The sequence below is a fragment of the Cloeon dipterum genome, chromosome 3 (genome assembly GCF_949628265.1).
Source record: "Cloeon dipterum chromosome 3, ieCloDipt1.1, whole genome shotgun sequence".
In the NCBI taxonomy this organism is placed as follows: Eukaryota; Metazoa; Arthropoda; class Insecta; order Ephemeroptera; family Baetidae; genus Cloeon; species Cloeon dipterum.
In genome coordinates, this window is record NC_088788.1 from 5,099,960 (window position 1) to 5,121,072 (window position 21,113).

At 42.3% G+C, this 21,113-nt stretch overlaps 2 protein-coding genes across 3 annotated transcripts; one reads left to right on the top strand and one right to left on the bottom strand.

Annotated features, from left to right (window-relative positions):
- The first annotated feature begins 83 nt into the window (after positions 1-83).
- Lerp (lysosomal enzyme receptor protein) lies at positions 84-20,632 on the top strand. Of its 2 annotated transcripts, none has more exons than XM_065481885.1 (15): positions 84-382; positions 570-855; positions 2,779-3,312; positions 4,472-4,628; positions 4,687-4,806; positions 4,866-5,017; positions 5,277-5,652; positions 6,047-6,308; positions 6,715-7,324; positions 7,947-8,354; positions 8,440-8,779; positions 8,840-8,913; positions 17,654-17,801; positions 19,131-19,273; positions 20,338-20,632. In XM_065481885.1, the coding sequence occupies exons 1-15, from the start codon at positions 261-263 to the stop codon at positions 20,422-20,424; spliced, it is 3,819 nt and encodes a 1,272-aa protein (XP_065337957.1). In that variant the 5' UTR covers positions 84-260; the 3' UTR covers positions 20,425-20,632. The 2 variants fall into 2 exon arrangements, with proteins under 2 accessions (XP_065337957.1, XP_065337958.1); XM_065481886.1 differs by having other exon boundaries at positions 85-382; positions 20,297-20,632.
- Tl (Toll) lies at positions 9,060-12,896 on the bottom strand. The gene is made up of 3 exons (XM_065481888.1): positions 10,493-12,896; positions 9,780-10,088; positions 9,060-9,487 (listed from the first exon to the last, which is right to left on the bottom strand). The coding sequence occupies exons 1-3, from the start codon at positions 12,779-12,781 to the stop codon at positions 9,236-9,238; spliced, it is 2,850 nt and encodes a 949-aa protein (XP_065337960.1). The 5' UTR covers positions 12,782-12,896; the 3' UTR covers positions 9,060-9,235.
- Positions 20,633-21,113: the final 481 nt, after the last annotated feature.

Consider the following 21,113-nt stretch of genomic DNA (forward strand, 5'->3'; position numbering starts at 1 on the left):
AAAAGGACCAGAAATGACGCCATGTTTTACTTTGTCGTCTAAGGCAGGGAGGGTTATGCCCACGAATCCAACATGGCGCTGTCTCGAACTCTCCAGCCCATTTAAATACCACTGACAATTCTTTCCACTTCCAACCAAATCACCTCGAGTCTCTCGGCATCACGGACGAGACCGAGAGTTCGATTTTCGCCGATCGCTTTAATTTAATTACGCATGGCCCAAGTGTCGCGTATTATGCGTATGTAAATAGGCTGGCGACGATGTGGGCCCGATTCGTGCTGCTGGCCGCCGGTGTGGCCTGTGCGGCGACGGCCGTTTCGTCGCATTGCCTCTACACGATCACCGGCGATAACGGAGACCCTCAGACCTACGACTTCTCCAGGTGAAAACTACCCTTGAGAAGAAATAATATAATTTGTTTTCCCATTCGTGTAAAATGGACGAAAATCGTAAATCATAGCCAGGAATCCCAGGAATTTTAATTTAATTCTTGTCAGCCTGTGTCCGATTTTTCGTAAACCCTTTCCTCCTGCGTCCAGAAGTATAATTTGACCATTTTTCGTGTCCAGCCTGGCGACGATTGAACCGTGGACGGTGCCTATTGTGTCCGACTCGATGCAGAAGTCCGGCACGCTGTTCCTGTCCGTGTGCGGCCCGCTGAAGGGCCTGACGAAGGCCCAGTGCCCTGACGAGGACGCGTCCGGCTGCCTGGCGCGCAAGGACGGCGAGCAGTGGCGAACGTTGGTGCCCTCGGCCGCCGCTGCCACCGCCAACACCACTCTGGTGCTTCGCAATGGCTCTCCCGTCCTCATCATGCCTGGACACTCGCCCTGCGAGCCTGGACGAAATTATACAGTAATAATTCTATTTTAAATTCCCTTGCTAAAAAAGAACGTCACGATTCACGATTTTCTAAAGGAAAAAACCTTTTTTAAAAATTCGTCATACAATTCGGAATTTTCCTCCTTGAATGGTTTTTGTTTTTATGATTTGTTATATAATTCAGTTTTAAGTTTTGGCTCTGTTGGCGCTCTTGGTAGATTTTTATCTTATCAGTGGTCATTCTGTTTGATCTCGCTTGGAATGCTTTCTATTTCATCAATTGAAGAACAACGCTGACCTCCTCTAGTGTCACGTGTGTGTGAGTTGTATAAATTTAAAAGCATTTACGTGTTCAGCAACGAGACGACTCCCAGGAAATCACATACTCCAGCGCACAGAGTGGATGTAGATGTTGAAATAATTCCACGCGCACAGGCACTATACTTGCATAACATTTTTCCTAAAAAATACCTACCTCGGAATTGAAAACCCAGACTGTTATAAGAGTCTTAGTCCAAGAGACGTAATCATAAACATCATCATAAACAGTGTGACGTCACGATTTAGAGAGCTGTACATGACAGAAATTCTTATCTTCATTTTTTGCTTGCTAGTAAATAATGTTAGATAATATCCCATCATGTTCAATCAACTTTGGGGTCACTCAGGGTATCAACAACCAAATGAGAGTTTTTATCGCTTTGAAAATGACATTTTGTCTCATTTGATTAGGGTTTTTATTATTTTTAATTATCTATTAAACACAAAAGAGAGTCTTTTGTAATCCCAATTTTTCACCACGTCTAAAAAATTCTCATTAATTGCAATCAATTAATCCATTTATTTAAATCATTAAAATTCTTCTTTTAAATAATTCATCATATTTATTTTTGTGTTATTTTTTAAATAAATTAATAATTTGGTTTTTTAAAATATTTTATCAGGTATATAAAACGTTAGAGAATTACGCTAAAAATCAGGTGTTTTTAATTTGGACCAGCTTCACATTAATCAAATTTTGTTTCCTTTAAAGATGAATCAAAACTAACAGAGTAGTTTTTCTGCAGAATTCGTGCGGCTTTGACCCAAATTTAAATTAAAGTAATTAATTTCGTAGTCATAATTGGGGGCTGAGACCCATCCCCTGTGTCCCGAGGGTGGATTAATTGAGTTATTTCGAATTGAACAGAACTGAGCATTCTTGGGATCGTTGTTTTTCGCCAGAAGAAACTCAAATTTATCATTCATCGTATCTTCCTTCAATGGTTGCGCCGTTTTCGTGCACCGGTAACCTTTCAAAATAAGGGAAATGGGTTAAAATTGACTGATACAGGGTGACAATTGAAAATATTTAAAAATTGTTGGATGCAATTAGCAGTTGATCGAAAAACAATTCGTCCTGGTCCCGGTAAAATTGCGCAACGTTCAACAAACACCCACTATTTCACTGTCGAATTGATTGTTGACCTTTTCTTGCAACAAAGAAGCGTTTGGTTGTTGAAAGTTGCGCAATTTTACCGGGACCAGGACGAATTTTTTTCCTTTATAAAAAAATAAATTTTTTAAATTTTCTCCTAAATTTGCAGTTTATTGGCGGATTTTGACTCCTCTTGTCAGGATCTATTCAATGTTGTTTGACACTTTTAGGGGACACTCTTTGTTTTGAAATAAAATTGATTTCAAGTAAGGAGACAGTTCTCACCATTTGAAAAGCATGCTAACTTTGCAGAAACTTTTCTATTTTTTTTTTAATTTTGCCTTCAACTGAATCCTGAGGGATAATTTCGTGCATAAATGCATTTGCAACAAGCATCCTCCAGGCTTTTGCAGTTTCAACCCTCTTTAAAACCATTTTAAATTTTTTTTATCGGTAATTATTGGCGACTCCTTGTTAGCGAAAAACTCGCGGAAACTCCGTGTCCTGATGAACTGTACAATTATTTTAATTATTTTCAGATCATTTTGGAATTGTTGTGCAATCAAGAAAAGGTGTTGGCGCCGTTCTTCCTCGGGCTGACGGGCTGCGAGATCGCGCTGGGGTGGATCACGGCGGCCGCCTGCCCTACAACCAAGACAGGGCGTGCGTGCTCCCTGGCGGCTTCCGGCGGCTACTGGTTCGACCTGTATCCGCTGGCCAACGACACGGCCTACAGAGTGGCTGGCGCCAACGGCCGCCAGTTCTACCTGAATCTGTGTGCGCCGGTGGCCGGCAGGTTTTGTCCCGGCCAGAAGGCGGCCGCCTGCGAGGTGAAGGCCAAGACCTCGCTGGCTCGCTACGACGACAGTGTCACCCTGCGACACGCGCCCAACGGCTACCTCGTCTCCACGCAGCGCAGCGACAACGGCTCGGTGGCCCTCGAGATCCGATACTACTGCGAGCAATTGGCGCCCTTGAAGACGCAGCCCAAGTTCATCAAGCAGGAAAATGGCATCACCTACTTCGCCGTCCACTCGCCATACGCTTGCCCGCCAGTTCCCGTCGATTGCGTTGTAAGTTATAATAATATATTTTGAATCAGAATATTTGCACGCGATTGAAACAAAAATTATTCAATTTTCCATGGTTTTTTAGCCAGAGTTTGCCAATTCTGCAATCTGCAAAAATGCACCACTGTTTTTTTCTGGAAAAAACACCAAATTTCCTCATTTTCCCGAATTTAACTCCAAACAGGTCACATTTCACGTTGAAAATTACGATGAGTGTTAATAACTTAATATTATTATTGTTTATGGTCAATACAGTAAATTTAAAAGCAAGAAATGGCGAACAGTACTAGCAAAATAAAGCTAAAACGATCCTTTACAAAGCATTGTTAGTCTTTTGATGGTGAACCAATGGTTTACATCTACTGATTTTGTTAAAATCCCTTTTTTGTCATCCATCATGAGACATTTTGATCTTTAATTCAAATGCATGTGTTTCAGAAAAATGCGCTAAATTGCAAAAAACAGGTTTTTGTTTTTTCCTGAAAATATCGGGTTTTTGCGGACCTAATTTGACCAATTTTGACTTAATTTAATCAGTATTTGGAGTTTAATACGGTTTCAGGTCTGGTTTAAACGACCTGAAATTGCATTATCAGTGCTAATTTGATGGTCCAGCAACAATTGGAATCTCAGAAAAAAAAATATTGACTGGCTAAATTTTTCAGTCTTGTTTTAAAGTTGATAAATTTAAGATAAAAACATTAATGGTAAAAAACGTAATGATAATTATTCTTTTTGCCTTTTCATCAGTTTTTGTTTGTTTTATCAGCCAACTAAATTTTTCTTTAATAAGTAATATAATATGCAATTTTTCCAAGCCAAATTGAAAACCTATAGCGCAAAATTTTTTCGAAAGCAAATACGAACTATTTATCTAAATAAATAAATAAATTAAACCAACACAAAACGACACATCGATGAATTTCTATCAATAACTGAAGTTGGTGCACTACATTATTATAGTTTTTTAATGTTTTTAAAATTTTCCTGGTGGTTATAATAGCAGTTTTAAAATTAATGAAATGATCACAATAATAAATTACAAGGAAATTAAATATTAAAATAAATTATCGGTTGCTCTTATCAGATATATTATTTTTAAACCTATTCTTCTTCCTTGCTCTGATTGTGAGTACTAATTTCTATTTTACTTTTCCTCAAGGCGTACACAAGGCAAGGCGTTAAAATCGACTTGAGCCCGCTGCGAAAGACGAACAGCTACTGGACCGTCCGCGACCCCCGATCCAATTATACGCACCAATTGTACTATATTAACGTGTGTGCACCCCTTCCACGCAGCCTACCTTCGCCGTGCCATGGTTAGTAAAATACAAATCTAAAATCAACCAAGTAATTTTTAAAATGAAAATTATCTAGCTGGAAATGTCGGAGCTTGCATTTCAAACTCAAACCAATCGGATTTAGCTCAGCCCCTCGGTCTCGTGGAGCACCCTCCCAGGGTCACAAAGGACGGCGACCTTATTTTAACCTACAGAGGTGATGCCATGCCAACTTTTTACTCTGCACAGAAATTTACAACTTTTATTTCATTCCAGACGGTTCTTTATGTCCTGATTTAATAAACAGGCGTAAAATCCACATTAATTTTAAGTGTCACGACGTGGAAAGAGGACCAGAGTTCCTGATCGCCAGTGATGACTGCGTCTACAGTTTTATGTGGCTCACTCCTGCCGCCTGTGAACCTAAGGTTGGCATCAAAATTTTGAATTCTGCTACTATAAAAACAAAATAAAGAAGAAAGCTAATTTCAAGCTGTAAAAACCAATTAAATCTTATCTTTAGAGCATTGTTCCAGTCTGTTTATTTGTTTTTATTTTGTTTTAACAATGTTTAAGGCTTTTTAGAATTAATTTGTTCAAAAATAAATATTCGACTGCATAGAAATTGTATTAAACCGTTTCTTTTGAGCGAAATAAGTACAATTTTACAATATCGACAATTTTCAGCCTGACCAGGGCGACAACTGCCGCGTGCTGGACTCTCGGATGCTGTACTCGTTCGACCTGCGCTCGATCTACAACAAAATGCACGACTACGAGGTACAAATGGAGTCGTACAGTTACCGAGTAAACCTATGCGGGCCGCTGCACAAGCCGTGCAACAACGTCAAGAACGTGAATGTGTGCCTTGTGCTGAAGAACGGCACCGAGATTGCCATCGGGATGCGTAACGACCGCCTCGAGTACAGCGACGGCCGCCTCAGCCTCCGCCTCACGGGCCAGGAGTGCCTGCCCGGCGTCAAGAGCAGCGTCACCGCCATCCTCGCGTGCGAGCACATTGATCCTGATGGAGGGGTCACGCAGCCCCACGTTTTCGCCTCAGGTAAAAACCTTCATTAAATAAAGTTGGGATTATTTTTCAGATATTTTCAAATTATATTTAAAATTAAAAATATTTATTGTTACAATTACAACCTTTTTTATTTTTCATAAAGTTGTAATTAAAGTTTCTCATAAATATTTTGCCTTTTTGTTAATTTTTTAAGTCCATGTAAATATTTTATTTGTGAATTGAAATAAGTTTTAGCAGACAAGGACAGTTTCTAAATATTTCTACAGATTCTAGAGAGTTTTTTATGGTTTTAACAGCTTAAAATGGGTTTGAAAATTTGAAAATAAGGTTAAAATGGTTTAAAGTAGCATGATTTGACTTTCCTTAAATGTCACATTAATTTGATGCTTAGAGGAAACAATAAATAATTTTTACTGTTGGATAGGCGCTGGCGACTGCAACTATTACCTGGTGTGGAACCATCCTAGGGCCTGTCCGCCGTACAAAGAGGTGCCATGCACAGTGCAGGGCGAGGACGGCGCCCTGTACGACCTGAGCCCGCTCTCCAGGCGCTCAATCAACCACATGGCCCGCACTCGGCTGGGAAATCCGTCAGGCGTCCTACTAAATGTCTGCCGCTCCGTTGTTTTCAACAGAGACGCCAACTGCGAGTCTACTTCTGGGGCCTGCCTACGCGAGGGTGACAAGTAGGAAAAATTGTTTTTGTACCGTCCAGTCGTATTGCTCGAAAAAAGATTTAGTTCTTTAAATTGGACACAGATTCATGAACTTTTCCAAGGGCAAAAATTAAAGACTCCGATTTAAATGGTCTTGTCCAAGATTTAATTCGTATTTTTTTTATTTTCAACTTGTTTCTTGTTGTTCTAAGAGTAGTCTATTTTCAGATGCCAATTTTAAAATTGGAGTTTGATCGTTTGCCATCTACAGAAATTAATAAAAATAAATATATAAATTCGTTCAAAATTGCAAGGTTGATGATCTCCACCTTTAGTAAATTTTCTAAATTCTTTTCAACTGATTATTTAAATGCATTTTAAGAAGATAATAATAATGAATCAGTATTTAATACCCTGACCGTGAAATCTCTCACAGGTTCATCAACCTGGGAAACGTGCAAAAAGGACCGACCCTGGATAGGAATGTGCTGAAGCTGCACTACGTGGAGGGAGCCCTGTGCCACGCCCCTCAAGGACCAGTGCATGTGACCACGACGATCACCTTCCTTTGCGACGAAGGCGCGATTGACTCGCAGCCAGAGTACCTGGGCGAGTTCCAGTGCGACCACGCCCTCTTCTGGCGCACGTCGGCCGCCTGTCCGCAGCGGCCGGTCTCGGGACACAACTGCTCCGTCCTCAATCCGTCCTCGAAGTTCAGGTTCGACCTGAGCCCACTGGCCGGCCAGGACCACTTGGCCACCGACGATTACGACAACCCAATCGCGCTGGCCGTCTGCTCGGACCTTTCCAGCACCAATAACTGTAACGATAATGCCTCGGCTGCTTGTTTGACTACCAAGTCGAACGGGAAACTGTCCCTGGGACGCAGCTCCTCTGAGCTCCGCTTCCTACACGGTGGCACCTTGGAGCTCAGGTACAAAGGTGGAGATGCGTGCGGCGTTGGACGCACCAGAGAGACGACCATCGAGTTCTTCTGCGGCGCTGAAGGTAGCCTGGAGGGACCCAGGTTTGTCGAAACGCTTCAGGTAAGAATTTAAGCAATTTTTAAAGGGTATTATTATGTGTGTGAAACTCCCTTTCCTCTTACCCTTTGGTTAAATGGAATCAAACGAAGAGCCTCTACTTTGGAGAGCCCTCCATTTTTTTCTTAAATAAGGAACCCTGCGAATCAGAAGCCAAGCTCCAATTGGCTGTTTCTGACTCCCTCTCCTTACTGATATAAAATTGAGGGTTGAACTCAGATTCTTTTCCATTTTTTACTCAAGCGCAAGGATGGCGGCGCTGCCATAGTTCCCACCACCATGTTTTTATTGGCGTTTGTTTCCTCCCCTCCTTAACCAATGAGAGGGAGGCGAAACCTTTTTCACTCCCCTCTTTTAAATTCAGGAATTGAGGGGAACAAATCTGAGTATACCATAAATGTTCCTAAAATATATTTAGTTACAAACTGCCATATATATTTAAAATTCTGGATTTAACTGTAAACAAACTTCCCCTCCCTCCCCTCGTTTTAAAAAGAAGAGGGGCGCCGGATTCATTCCCATTGACATTGACAAACAATGCAAGCCTACATAAAATTGGGGATTTTTCCATCCCTGCAGCCTCATGTATCTCCCATTTTAAAACTCCCCCTCCTCTTGTTTTCAGGGTTGCATCACGGTCATCCACTGGCACACGCGTCTAGCGTGCGAGCAGCAGGTGGCCTGCTCCAACTCGCTGCTCGGCCTGCAGACTGACCTCTCCCCGCTGATCAGGGTGACGCAGAACTACCGGGCCGAGCTTCCTGACGGCCGAATCTACTTCCTGAACGTGTGTCGGCCGCTGGTGCCGCAGTCCAAACTCAACTGCGGCGCTGGCGCCGCGGCGTGCGTTGCCCGCAAGCTGGCGGGCGGCAAGATGGTGGAGGAACTGAGCCTGGGCTACGCGTCCACCAGCCCCACCATAACGGCCGACGGCGCCCTGCTCATCTACTCAGGGGGCAGTGCGTGTCCCAGGAGGCCTTCCGTCAACGCCTCCACGCGGATCGACTTTATTTGTGACCCCTATGGTGTCAATGTGCGTCAAGTTTGTATTAAATTTAATCAAGGTTTTGGAACTCTTCATGAAAATTTGATCCCTAACCGAAGTTCTTATTTTCCAGAGCGGGCCGATTTTTGACAAAGAGTCGCCCGAATGCCAGTATTCATTCATTTGGCACACAAGCCTGGTGTGCGGCCCTGAGGAGGAAGAGGTGCAAGGCTGCAAGGTGTACGTGAGCCAGCTGAAGCGCTTCCTCAGCCTGGACAGCCTCGGCGGACAAGTCGAGGTGGGCAAGTACACGATCGACCTGTGCGGCCGCGGCCGCGACTGCAGCGGAAATGCAGTCTGCCAACGCTCGGCCGAAGGTACCTGGGCCTCCTACGGCATCCTGCAGAAGGCCGTCCTCTACGGCGACTACCTCAAACTCTACTTTGGCGGCGGAGCCACCTGCGTGACTAATAGTGAGAGTTGAATTTTAGGGTTGCGTGTTGGAACTTAATCGCCATTTTTTGTCGCTTTAGAAACGTACGGAGCGGAGGTTTGGCTCGGCTGCGACAGTAAGAGCAACGGAACGGGGGCTCCTAGACTGCTCATGGTGAGTACCCAATTATTTTATATTTTAATAATGATTTAGGCAAGAAAATGATTCGAGAAATGTGATTTTTTTTTGTGGATTTTAAAATGCTTAAAATGGCGTTAGAAAAGCGATTCGCTCATTGAAGTCTCCAAGTGAAACGCGTGTTTCGTATAAACAATTTTCTTATTTTTATTCCGCTGACATAATACACAATAACAGCTTTCAAACTCATTTGCATGTTTCATTCACTCTGACACAATCACTCGCGGCTCTCGTCGACACAATTGAGCAAATCCTCGATTGTCCTCCGTATTTAAAATTAACATGGCAGACGCAGAGTTCAGATTCCGTGCTGCAGTTGCTCCAGCTTATCGTTAATTTTGATGGCGAGCGGGCGAGGCCCCTTTCGCGCCGTGCCCTTGAGCTTTCGGTGCGGCATGGCGTAGTGCAGTTTGTCCCAGAACCAGGGTTCGCCCCACTTGACGTACGTGTTCATCGACAAGTAGGCGCGCAGCTCAGGGTCTAGTTTGTCCAGAGGTCCCACGTCCTCCAGTAGAATCACCAGCACTCTCGCTCGGCCCTCACTCATTGCCTAAAAATTCGGAAATATTAATATTTTGATTGCACATTGAAAGCAGAACTGACTTGTTGGGATCAATTCTTTTAATTTTATTAAAATTATAACTTTTTAATTATTAATAAATATCTGAAACATATTTTAACTATAAAAATGAATGAATTGTTTTCAAAATTACAGATTTTTTAAATTATAATTGATAAGGTAGTAACCTTGAACAATTAATAATTTCTCTACGTGAATTATTTTATTGGAAAAATTGTATCATATGAAAATGGTCATTTATTATTTGAATCAAATGTCTCACCTGCTGGTGGGCAGCCCTGAATTCCATGCGTCCCCAGACGCTCTCCAGGTAGTTGGGCGACAGCACCACGATGGTCCGTCGCGACTCCTCGACCGACCTGGCGATCTGGTCTGGAATCCAGTCACCTGCGTTCCAGTCGCGGGCGTGGATGCACAGTTTGAACGGCGGCTCGAGGCCAGGTACGAGGGTTTGCGCGACGAACAGCTCATCCTTGTGCGAGTATGAGATGAAGCCGTCGTAGCGCTTGTCTTTGTCCACCTCGGCTTCGGTGACCAGCCATAGCAGCAGGTTGTGCGCGTAGAGCCACACCTAGATATAGCAGGAAGAAAAATAATATTAGAATATTTGTCAGAGCGCTTTGTGGCCGGGGCGAAACCGCTCGGAGCGGAAGAGATGCAACCTTTGCCTTGAGAATGACACGACGGAAACACAAAAAAACGTGACTTCTTTGGTTGTTGGAAATTCAGAAGTGATTGTTTGGGGGTCAAACGAAATCTTACAGGATTGAATTTAGATTTAAAAGAAATGCGACAGGATAGTTTAATTTATCCGTTTTTTTCCTTCAAAATCATATTTATCTTTTACGTCAATGCTACTGTTGAATAAATGATATGACGTCATTCAGACCAAAAGAGAGTATATAGGAGCCGCCATGCTGAATTCTTTTGCATTATTTCGACTTAAAACTTATGCTCTTTGAAGGTAATGCTCACCTTGATCTCGTGCTGGAACTTGTAGTACAGGGCAGCCAGGGCGCCGAGGATGATGCCCGCGATGGCGATGAAGACGCTTGCGGCCACGGCTAGCTGGGCATTGTTGCACAATTCGTCAGCACTGAGTTTCGCGAGGGCGCGTCCGTCTTTGCACGTGACGTTGGCCAGGTCGGCGACGGCTTCGAAGCGGCGCTGCACGAATGCCATCAATTCGAGAGTTTCACAGTCGCAGGTCCACGGATTGTTGGCCAGCGTGATTCGCTCCGTGTGGTTCAGCCGGGCCAGAACGCTATCGGACAGACGGCTCAGCTGATTTCCGTGCACCTCCAGCACCGTCAGGTTGACCGGGATGCTCTGCACGCCAGTCAGGCGGTTGTTTCCCAGGAGCAGCCTTTTGATTTTCAGCTCTGATTGGGAGAAGTTCCCTGACAATCCCTGCAGCCTCAACTCTCCGATGGTTGCAGAGTAGATCGGCTCAGAGCGGTTGCTTGGCAGTACGAGCGGTGAACTGCAGTTCATGTGAATACTGTTGGTCTCTTTGTTATTCAGGCAGGTGCAGTTTTTCGGACAATTAAACCCGTCCTTGACTGGACACAGGAAATTCGCGGCTGTGTAGTTTGAAAGACAGGAGCCGGTCACGTTCATGTCCAGTTTGAACAGCTGCTCTTTGCCGGCGTTCTGGTTCTCCAAAAATTTGAGCAGTTCGTGCGTGACGCAAAACGTGCAGTTGAGGACGCCAGAGTCGACCTTGATCAGGTTGTTGCTCGGCTGATTGCCAGACGAGATGACGTCGTACGCCCACATGTTGATCAAGGAGACGTTGTTGCCTCTCAGGTCAATCTCAGCGTTTCTGCACAGAAAGTTGAACTCAACCACGTCGATTATGATTATCTGATTTTCGCGCAGATCAAGCCTCTCCAACTTGGTGAGGGTGTTGCGCCAATCGGCGGGAATCTCCGAGATCGAATTGTTGCGGAAGGACAGTCTCTGCAGGTTGGTGCACGAGTGGAACGGCGAGTACACTCCGAAAGTATCGCGTATCGCCGAGTCGAAAGTCAGTTGGTTGTTGTCCATGTCCACGCTGGTCAGCTGCCCGTTGGCGTCGAAGGCGGACGTGCTGATCACGTCCAGCAGGTTGGACCGCATCACCAGCGTCGTCAGGGACTTTAGGGGCCGCATTTCCTCTGCGCCCAACTCATACAGCTGATTTCTGGACATGTCCAGGGTTTCTAATACTGAAAGTCCAGTGAAGTCTGGCACAGAGCTCAAGCGGTTGCCACTCAGGTCGAGATTCTTCAGCGCAGAGCAGTCTTTAAATGTTCCGTCCGGCACGGACGTGAGTTTGTTGCTCGCCAGGCTGAGCGTCGCCAGGCTCTTGGCACCGTGAAAGGCGTCTTCAGGTAGTGACACCAGTGCGGATCGCTCGATGGACACTTTCTCCAGGGAGGGAAGGTCGGCCAGGAAGCCAGCTGGAAGGCGCAGCTCCGTGGCGTTGATATCGTTCATCCTCAGATCTGTCAGGTTCTTCACCGTTCTAAGCACCCCTGGTGGCAGCGCCCTGAAGCGGTTGTTGCTCAGGTTGAGCACTGACAGGTCGGGAAGATGTGCGAAGGCGTCCGCGGCGATGGATACCATTCCGTTTCCGCTCACGTCGAGCGAATAAAGCCGCGGAAAACCTTCTAGCGGTGGCAGGGCGCTCACCCTGTTCTTCCACAGGTTGAGAGATTTGAGGAGTGGCAGTTTGGCAGGTGGCTGCGTCAGCAGGTTGCTTCCCAACTCGAGCTCCGTCAGCGACTCAGGCAGGTCGGCGGGCAGCGCCCGCAGCTGGTTGTCCCTCAGGTGGAGGCTGTGCAGACGCTTCAGAGGCGCCAGCAGCCCCTCGGGCAGCTCGGTGATGCGATTGCTGCTCAGCTGGAGCTTGGTCAGGGCCGAGAATCCCTCCAAGTGGCCCGGCGTCAGGAGGAAGGTGCGCTGCGCGTACTCGGCCACCAGCGACGCCACCTGAGACGCGTTCATCAACTTGGACAGCACCGGCAGCGGGCAAAACTGCAACAGCACCCTGGCAGGCGCGGTCTCCAAGAACCCGACGGGGCTCAGGTCCTCCTGTCCTGCCGCCTCGGCACACTGCACCTGAAGGTCGTTTCCGTCTTTCAAGATAACCTTGACGAGGCTGCACTCGATCTCGCGGTCGCCGTTCTGGAAGCGGCCGCACTGGCAGTCCGCGGGACACGCGGCCGCGGCCACCCCGGCGGCCACCAGGGCCCCGAAGAGCACCCACGGGCCCCACATCACGGCATGCTGTAGCACGAATATTCTCGCCAAAGAGAGAGCACCAGGAAAGAAACGAGCGAGCGTGTGGAATGGCGCAGCGCTTGCCACCGACTGGTCTCCCTCCCGCTACCTTGCGAGGCGGAGGATGACGCGCACGCTGACGTCACTGCAGAAAGAAGGAGACGCTGCTCTTCTCTTGGAACGACCGCACGATGAAAATATTATGATCGTACAGGCAAAATAGAGAATTTTCCATAATAAGTGGGGCATTTCCCCTCGCAGGATTGCATTTTCTTGTCATTCAATGATTTACCAATATATTTTGCGTCGAAATTTCAAGAAACGATCGTGTCAAGGAAAGCTATTACTCTTGCAAGATTTATGTGCTGCACTGAAGCATTACACTCCAATTTAAGCCAAATTTCCCGTCCGCCTTCAGCTGGAGTTACAGTTTAAAGTAGTAAATTTATGAATAACAGAAAAAAATGAGGATAGTTCTTTTTTATTTCAGAGAAATTATGCATCACTTCTTTCATGAGTTGCATTTAATATTCGTAAGAACTTTCATAATGAAAAGTGTAAACTTCCAAAAGGCTTCACAAATTTTGTTCTTAAGGAGAAAAATAGGTCAAAAATTGCATTTTTGTTTTGTTTACTTGCCTGCAAACCCGCTGAAACACATCCAGATTGGTTCTTTGACCCGCGCGCCACAAGATTTTGACAGCAGGCAGGAAACTATGGCTCTTATCTTGAGATAATGTGTGGTGAATGGTCCAAATATCTCACTAGAAAAATGACCCTGCTACAGATACATGGGATAAAAATATTTATTTCCACAGCGAATCATTTAAATTTACACATTTTTTATTCGGAAATAACTATTTTGTAATTTAATTTACGCGTTAGCTAAAATTGCGGGTTAAAATTTTAATTCCCTGATCATAGAGGGCGATAAAATTAATCTGTTGATGCGTCGCCCAAATGATTAAGAGCGTATTTCAAGGTTCAGTGGGGTTAAAAGTTTATCAGTGCCAAATCAGAGAAGCTATTAAGATTGCGTGATTATTGCGCAATTTAATTAGCGCGCAGCACTCGAAAGGAAACGTGCTTGTACACGGCATAATAAAAAAGTAAACAATCCCGTTTGAATTGGGAACAGGGGGTGTCGAAATCGATTTGCGTCGGATCGGGTTTTCCATTCGGGAGCGAGTGCCAAAAGGGTCCTTTGTGCCAACGATGATCTGCAAAATAAACAGCGACACGATTTTGGTGCCGCACCTGACTGTGCAGTGCTCGCGCCGTTTGTTGCCAGGTCACTCACTTTTGCCCTTGAAACGCCGAGCGCTCCGCGGTTTCTAAGTGCCGTGCTCGAAAAATTCAACCACGCGTTTAAAAACAAACTCGGCCTTTTTATAATTAGCAAAATAAAACGGACATGTTGGGATTTCCAAGTCGCCATCGTGGACACACGCACTCGTCAAGAATTTCGCGCCGATTAAGTATTCTGGACGCGGGCACACGAGCGAGAGAAACGCTCACAGCGGCGGAAAAGTATGCGTGACAATAGCCACGACGCATTGAAACTCCAAACACAAAGAGAAAGAAGAGATAATCCGAAATAAATGCCAGCGTCAGGCTTCATCATCTATAATTATCGTGATTGGAGAAGAAAGTTGCCAAATTTTCAAAAGTCATGTTTGTAGTTTAAAAATATTGCCTCAGCAGGTCAGCGAAAATCCGGTTTTTCAGGTTGCCATTATCGCCAGCAGTTTTCAGCGGTTGCGCAAAAATTTAAACCTCAGAGGACGAGCTCAACAGGAATTTTTATTAATTTCTCCGCCCAGCTTGCTGCCAAAAAAATAAGTATTACAAAACTGGCATGAATTTCACAAGTTCAGTGTGGCTGGGAGCTTATTCACTGCACATTTTGCTTAAAAGCCTACTTTTTCACTATTTTTGTTGGCAGAATTCTCAATTAAAATTAATTGTCGACTGATGATAGCAAAAATGCCGAATCATTGCTGCAAATGAGCATAAAAAACCGTTTTACACAATTTTGATTGCTCGGAATGTGTGGATTAAACATCTAAAAATTGCTTTTGAATGTTAAACGGCACAATATTTTTTCTATCACCGAGTTTTGATGCAAATTTGTACATAAAAAATGAATTTATTCCTGAATGAAAATTATTTTAATTTAAAAAATCATTCTGTTCGCTAATTTGAAATGATAATTCTCTTTAGAAAAATTTTATAGCTGTAGGTACAACCCTGATTTCAAAAGAGGTGTTTTGTTTTAATTGAATTAGCGCTCACGCCGTGACAAGAGATTGCACTTAAGCTGCGAAGTTGACACTCGCTCGCTTCCCATCAGGTCGTTGGTATTGTAGGAACCGCAGAGCTCGACGCGATTTATTGCGTTTTATTTTTTTCTGTGGTTTTCCTCACAACACCGTTATTATCTATTTTTATTTTTCGATTTTATCACCCAAACTTGCTCTAAAATTATGCAATATGGCAGAATAAAAAAAATTAAACCTGACACTTAATAATTTTTGCAGTTGATCCGTATTTGTTTTGCCTAATAGAGTGACTAGTTTATTTTCTAGAGGTTCTGCTCTTTTAACAATTCAATAATTTTAAGCTGTCGCAACAACTGGCGTTTCAGTGACCTTCCGTTGTTTTGCACGCGCAAAAACAACTTTTGTGTCCTTATCCTTACCACTGCACGAGAGCATTCAATAGGTTTTTTCTTCCTGCTGATAAGAATAGCAGTGCGAAGCGGAAACTGCAAAATATCAACACATGATATGATAATCTTGAAAACGCATTATTAAAAAATTCCCACATAATGGGTTTGCATTAAATTGGCGATTTATTACATGCGTATTTAAACCGCAACTTGAATAATAAGTTGAATTACAATACATGCAATTACATATTTACTTTTTCAGTTAATATTAAAACGCAAGGTTTAAATTTTTCATTAAATGTATAAATAAATAGCCCTGTTGTAACATTGGATTTTTATTTCTGTCTTCAATTTCAAAACTTTTTATATTTTAATTGATATATAAATTAAATCCCTTTAAATCAATTTCATTGTTGACTTTAACGTGTGATTATATACAAAAAATAATTATTACAAAAAAGGGACTTAAGAAACTTTGGGAAAAGAATAAAATTATTCCAACCTAAAGTTGAATTTTGCCCAATTCATTTTTGAATTGAGACGTAATTCCAGTTCATCCAACTCTCTTTGAAATAAATAATATCCTCCTCTTTACATTTAAATGTAGAATTTGGTTACCAAATTCACGAGAAAACATTTTATTCATGCTTATCTGCGGTCAATTTTGCTCGGCGCTCGACTTTGAATGTGGCAGAGAAAGTGTGGTGTAGTGCGTTGCGGAGCAAAGTGCGCGCGCGGACAATCACGAAATAAGCAGATCCTGGTGAAAGTGAGTCTGAACAAGAAGCCGAGCACACGGCCGTTCACACTTTGATGTTGTGTATACTATGCCTCCATTACGTATTCGCTTTCGAGTCGAGAAAGAATATAATTGAAAATTCAACGATTCGGCAGATGACGTCCATCTGCGTTGCTAAAGAGAAGAAAAATATCGCTTATCTCGGTCAATTGCGCACAGTCATTTCTTAAATTTGCATAGCTCGGGAGTGAAAAGAGGCTGTAAAGATATTTTTTCCTTTATAATTTACATTTTTAAATTTTCGTTTCCAAAATAAATAATTTTTGCTTCTTTGGGTCCATTTAGTTGGTTTTATTTTAATTTAAAAGGGATTTTTTTAATATTTAATAAAGAGCATCACAATTAGGATGGTATTTAATATTCACAGATGAAAATAGGCTCTCATCCATTAGTGATTTTATTTCGTTTAGAATTTTTTTAAATTTAAACTTTAGACGGTTTGATTGATTTTGGGGATTTACTGTTGACGAATTTTGACAGTTATTCCAAGAACCACGAAACTCTCTAGGAATAAAAATTTACTTTTTCATTTTATTGGAAAAATCTGCCACTTTTTTATTTCTGTATGGAAATTTCATAGCACATGATCGCGATGTTATTGGGACACGGAGTTTTCGCGAGTTGTTCGCTATCTGCCTATCTCAAAAGTGGTTAACCTTTTAAAAGATATCAACAAAAAGTAGTGCTTTCATCGTTTTGTAAAAAAATATAAGGAATTTTCATTGTTATAATATTTTTTCCGGTTTAAAAACAATTCCGAATAAAAATTGAGTTTTTATGCAAAAATTGGAATATAATAAAACAAATTAAGGCAAAGATATAATATATCCGTGGGAAAAAGCCCAGAATATTTGGTCTTAGATAAAATCTGTTTAGGAAATCATTCTATTTAAAAAAATAAAAATTCTGCACGCAATCACCATTTTATCATTTCAGAAATTAATTTCTATTTTATTGATAGATGCCAATGAAGGTTAATGTCGTAATCATTATCTGCATTTAATTTCTTCCGATACATTCCAGAACAAGTCATAAACATATTCATCTGAGCTATTCTTGGATAATTTTTTTTCTTTAAATTAACCGGTTTTTCAAGTTGATAGAAGTACAAATGAGATCTATAAAAAACCCAATTTAGTTGCTTCCCGTCTAGTAATGGAAGTAATGACTCGCAATTTGCGCTGGAAAACACTGCAAAGTGCACAAACAGGAGGGTTACATAAGATTTGGTGTTGGATAACGCGTCAAGTACGCCTGGAAATCCCGTTTGTTCTCTGCGCTATTCGATTCCCATGAAGCTCTCTTCTACTATAATATATTATTTGTATAATGCTAGCTTTCTCTTGAAACGTGGTTAGTCACCATAAATAATACGCTATCGTCTGTTTGCGTGTTGCAGGAACGGCCGTGCTACGCCATCTTTGAGTGGAAGTCGGACGCTCTGTGTCTGCAGAGGAACGCCTCGCCGACCCTGCCGACCAGCCGGCCCGACGTCCCCGTCGAACCGGCCCAGCAGGATGCCATGCCGGCAAGCCATTCCTTCGCAGGTAATTATCAAGGTGACAATTATTAGAAGAAAAAAATTACGGGCAGGTTAGCTCTGAAGAGGAAAAATTAAATAATTCATTTTGTAATGTGCTAAATGTCGAATATCAGGTTTAATTTTTAACCCAGCCCTCAAATTTAGTTATTTTTGGCATTCTAAATTTAAAATTCCACTTATAAGGAAATTTATTTTTTTTTCAGGAATTTTTGAAACGCTTATTTTCTCGTGGTTTAATTTTAATTATTAGATATACATTGGATTCCTCTCCATATGTCCAATCAAAAGAGCACCAAAATTCAAGGTCAAAGGACTCATTACGGACCGTTTTCTATAAATTTGATCATTTATTAATATTCTATTAAAAAAAAGAATTCTCAAACCCCTTGTGTGAAAATTTCGAGAGTGATCCAATTTTTTGCACCAGCAACAGAATTGCAAAATCTTCTCACCAAATTTTTCTCCCGCTTCCGAAAAATATTTTTATCCTTTTACCGGAATTTCCTCGAGGCCCTATATGTATAGTGAAATATTTATCCTGGGACTTCCCGCTCCCGATTCCTCCCGTTCTGTTTCTGTTGTGAATATTTAATTTGACTCTGTTCCCGGGAATTCCCGCTCTTAAATTTCCTGCTTCCGTCCCAACCGTCGCTCCATCTAAGAAATTTTGCTCCTGCGGCACCGGGAATTTCCGGGAGATTCCGGGAGTCCCAGCCAACGCACTAACTAGATCTTCTTACATAACCAATTTTTCTCAGAGTGTCGAAGCATCGTCAAGAATATAATTTTAAAACTCCTGTTACAGGGTTGCATTTGCTTACCACCCGGTTTTGTTTTTCACCACTAGTTTTTACCACTCAATTTTTGCCAATTTGTTGCGCAAGAATTGCAAGAAATGAATTTATTCCATTTTTTTATATGAAAATCTAAAATTTCGTTCGGAGTGCTCAAAACTTCCTCCACTGTGCAGATTATTTTCTTTTTGCCGCCTCAATTTCTCCAAAAATTTATCTTTGACAATTTTCAAGTCGAGGTTATACGCTAATAATTAGTAAATTATTGAAAAATGAGGTGAAAACATTTCCTGCCTGAAAACATTTATAGCCATTATTTAGAAGCGAATGGCGCAAAAAGCATGTTCTCGCAGATTTTGATAAAACAAAATTTAATCTCTTGTCTGAAAGCAATGAAATATCGATTGTCTCGAGCTTTTAACATTATCTGGCATCGAGTAAATATTTACGAGTCACCGTTTTTTTCCAAACCTAATCTTATCTCATTGGCACATATATTGCAAGTGCAGCGTTCTGATCAGTGCTGATGATGCTTTCAGTGGCGTCGCTGGTGCTTTGCAGCGTAATTACCGTCGCCGCCGTCGTTGTGATTTTCGTGCGGCGCCGCTACCCGCTGCTCTGCCTCTCGTGGCGCTTCCCCTGGCCCTCGTCTGCCTCGCACACCCAGGTCCACTATTCGAGGGTGAGTATCTCAACCAAAAAGCGCCGACTTAGTGTGGAAAAATATTAATCGCTGTTTGCTTTAAATGAGATAATCAACGTGAATATTGTCCAGAAAATGTTTCTGATTGAGACAGCAAAATTGCTAATATCATTCCTCTCATGAAATTAATTTTTTTGTTTGATTTTAAAAATTTTTATTGATCTAGATATCAATTTTCATGATATTTTGCTCGAAAATTTTGCTTTTACAGCTAAAACTGTTGTTTTTCTGTTTTTTAAAAAAATTCATGCACTAGTTGCATGAACCCTTAGTGTTTGAAGCCGCCAACAGATGGCGCCACCGTATACTTTCGTAATAAATTTAATTTTTAGACACTTCCGCTGCGATTTCAGACTTAATCTAGCTGCTGTGCATTCTTCACTTAATTTTCTTTCTTTTGACGTTCTGAAAACCAAAATCAGTCCAGCCATTCACCGTAGAAACGTCGGAAAAGATTTTACATTTCAAAAAATAGTTTTTCACGATTCTACGGCTTTTGGCTTAACCGATTTTGGTTTTCAGCACGTCAAAAGAAAGCAAATTAAGTGAAGAATGCACAGCAGCTAGATTAAGTCTGAAATCGCTGCGGAAGTGTCTTAAAATTAAATTAATTACGAAAGTATACAGTGCCGCCATCTGTTGGCGTCTTATTACAACTGGTGAATTAATCTAGATATCAATTTTCTTGATATTTTGCTTAAAAATTTGTTTTTGCAGCTAAAACTTTTTTTCAATTTCTTTTAGATTTAATTATTAATTTTTTTTAATTTGCTGTGCCAATTTTCAGTCCCTTATACTAGTTGAATCCATCAAAGTGAACCATTCTTTTGTCCCGGAAAGCCTTTGTGTTCGCTTTGTATTCGACCATGTTTTTGCAAAAAAAAATAATTTCACTCGCGTCTGCTTTTCGTCTGGCTTGTCGTGTCTAACGTGGCTGTGTGTTCTCTCTGTTTCTTTTCTTTGGCGTTGCTGCGTGGTCGTCTGGTTGGCGCGGTGTGGCAGGAGACGCTGAGCACGTACTGAGCGCGCGGAGCGATTTGCAGGCGCTGTCGGTGGCCGAGGCCAACGCCGCCCTGCACAACCACCAGGAGCTTGAGTGGGACAGCGACGAGGAACTGCTCAAGTTGTGAACCAAGACTGACCCGCCACCAATTCTCTCACCCCCCCCTCTCTCTCTGTGCAGCTTCGCCGCAAATTGTGGAATAACTTCAACTAATCAAATTTAGCTGAGATCCTTTTTGTAACTGAACATTCCTCTTGTACTCGATATTTATGTAACTAAAACTTAATGTCCGACTAAAATAAAAGTAATGTTTGTGTCTGCGTATTAAAGTGGAATCAATGCTGAATTTTATTTAAGTATTTATCGAACAAATATGATTTTTTTTTTATTTTTAGGATCAAGTTAAGCGTCCCTTTTTTACTTATAACGCAGAGTTGGAACCTTCACAGAATGTTCAGGAAATTAATTGGTTTTAAGAGGCAAAAATTGACCAGTTGCATAAACCCTTAGTTATTGAAGCCGCCAACAGATGGCGCAACCACAGACTTTCTTAAAAATTTTGTTTTAAGCGATTTTAAGGCATTTCCGCTGCGATTTCAGACTCAATCTAGCTATTTTGCTTTTTTTAATTAATTTGCTTTATTTTTGACGTGCTGAAAACCAAAATCGGTTCAGCCATTCGCCGTAGAAACGTTGGAAAAGATTTTTTTATTTCAAAAAATAGTTTTTCACGATTCTACGGCGATTGGCTGAACCGATTTTGGTTTTCAGCACGTCAAAAATTAGCAAATTAATTGAAGAATGCACGGTAGCTAG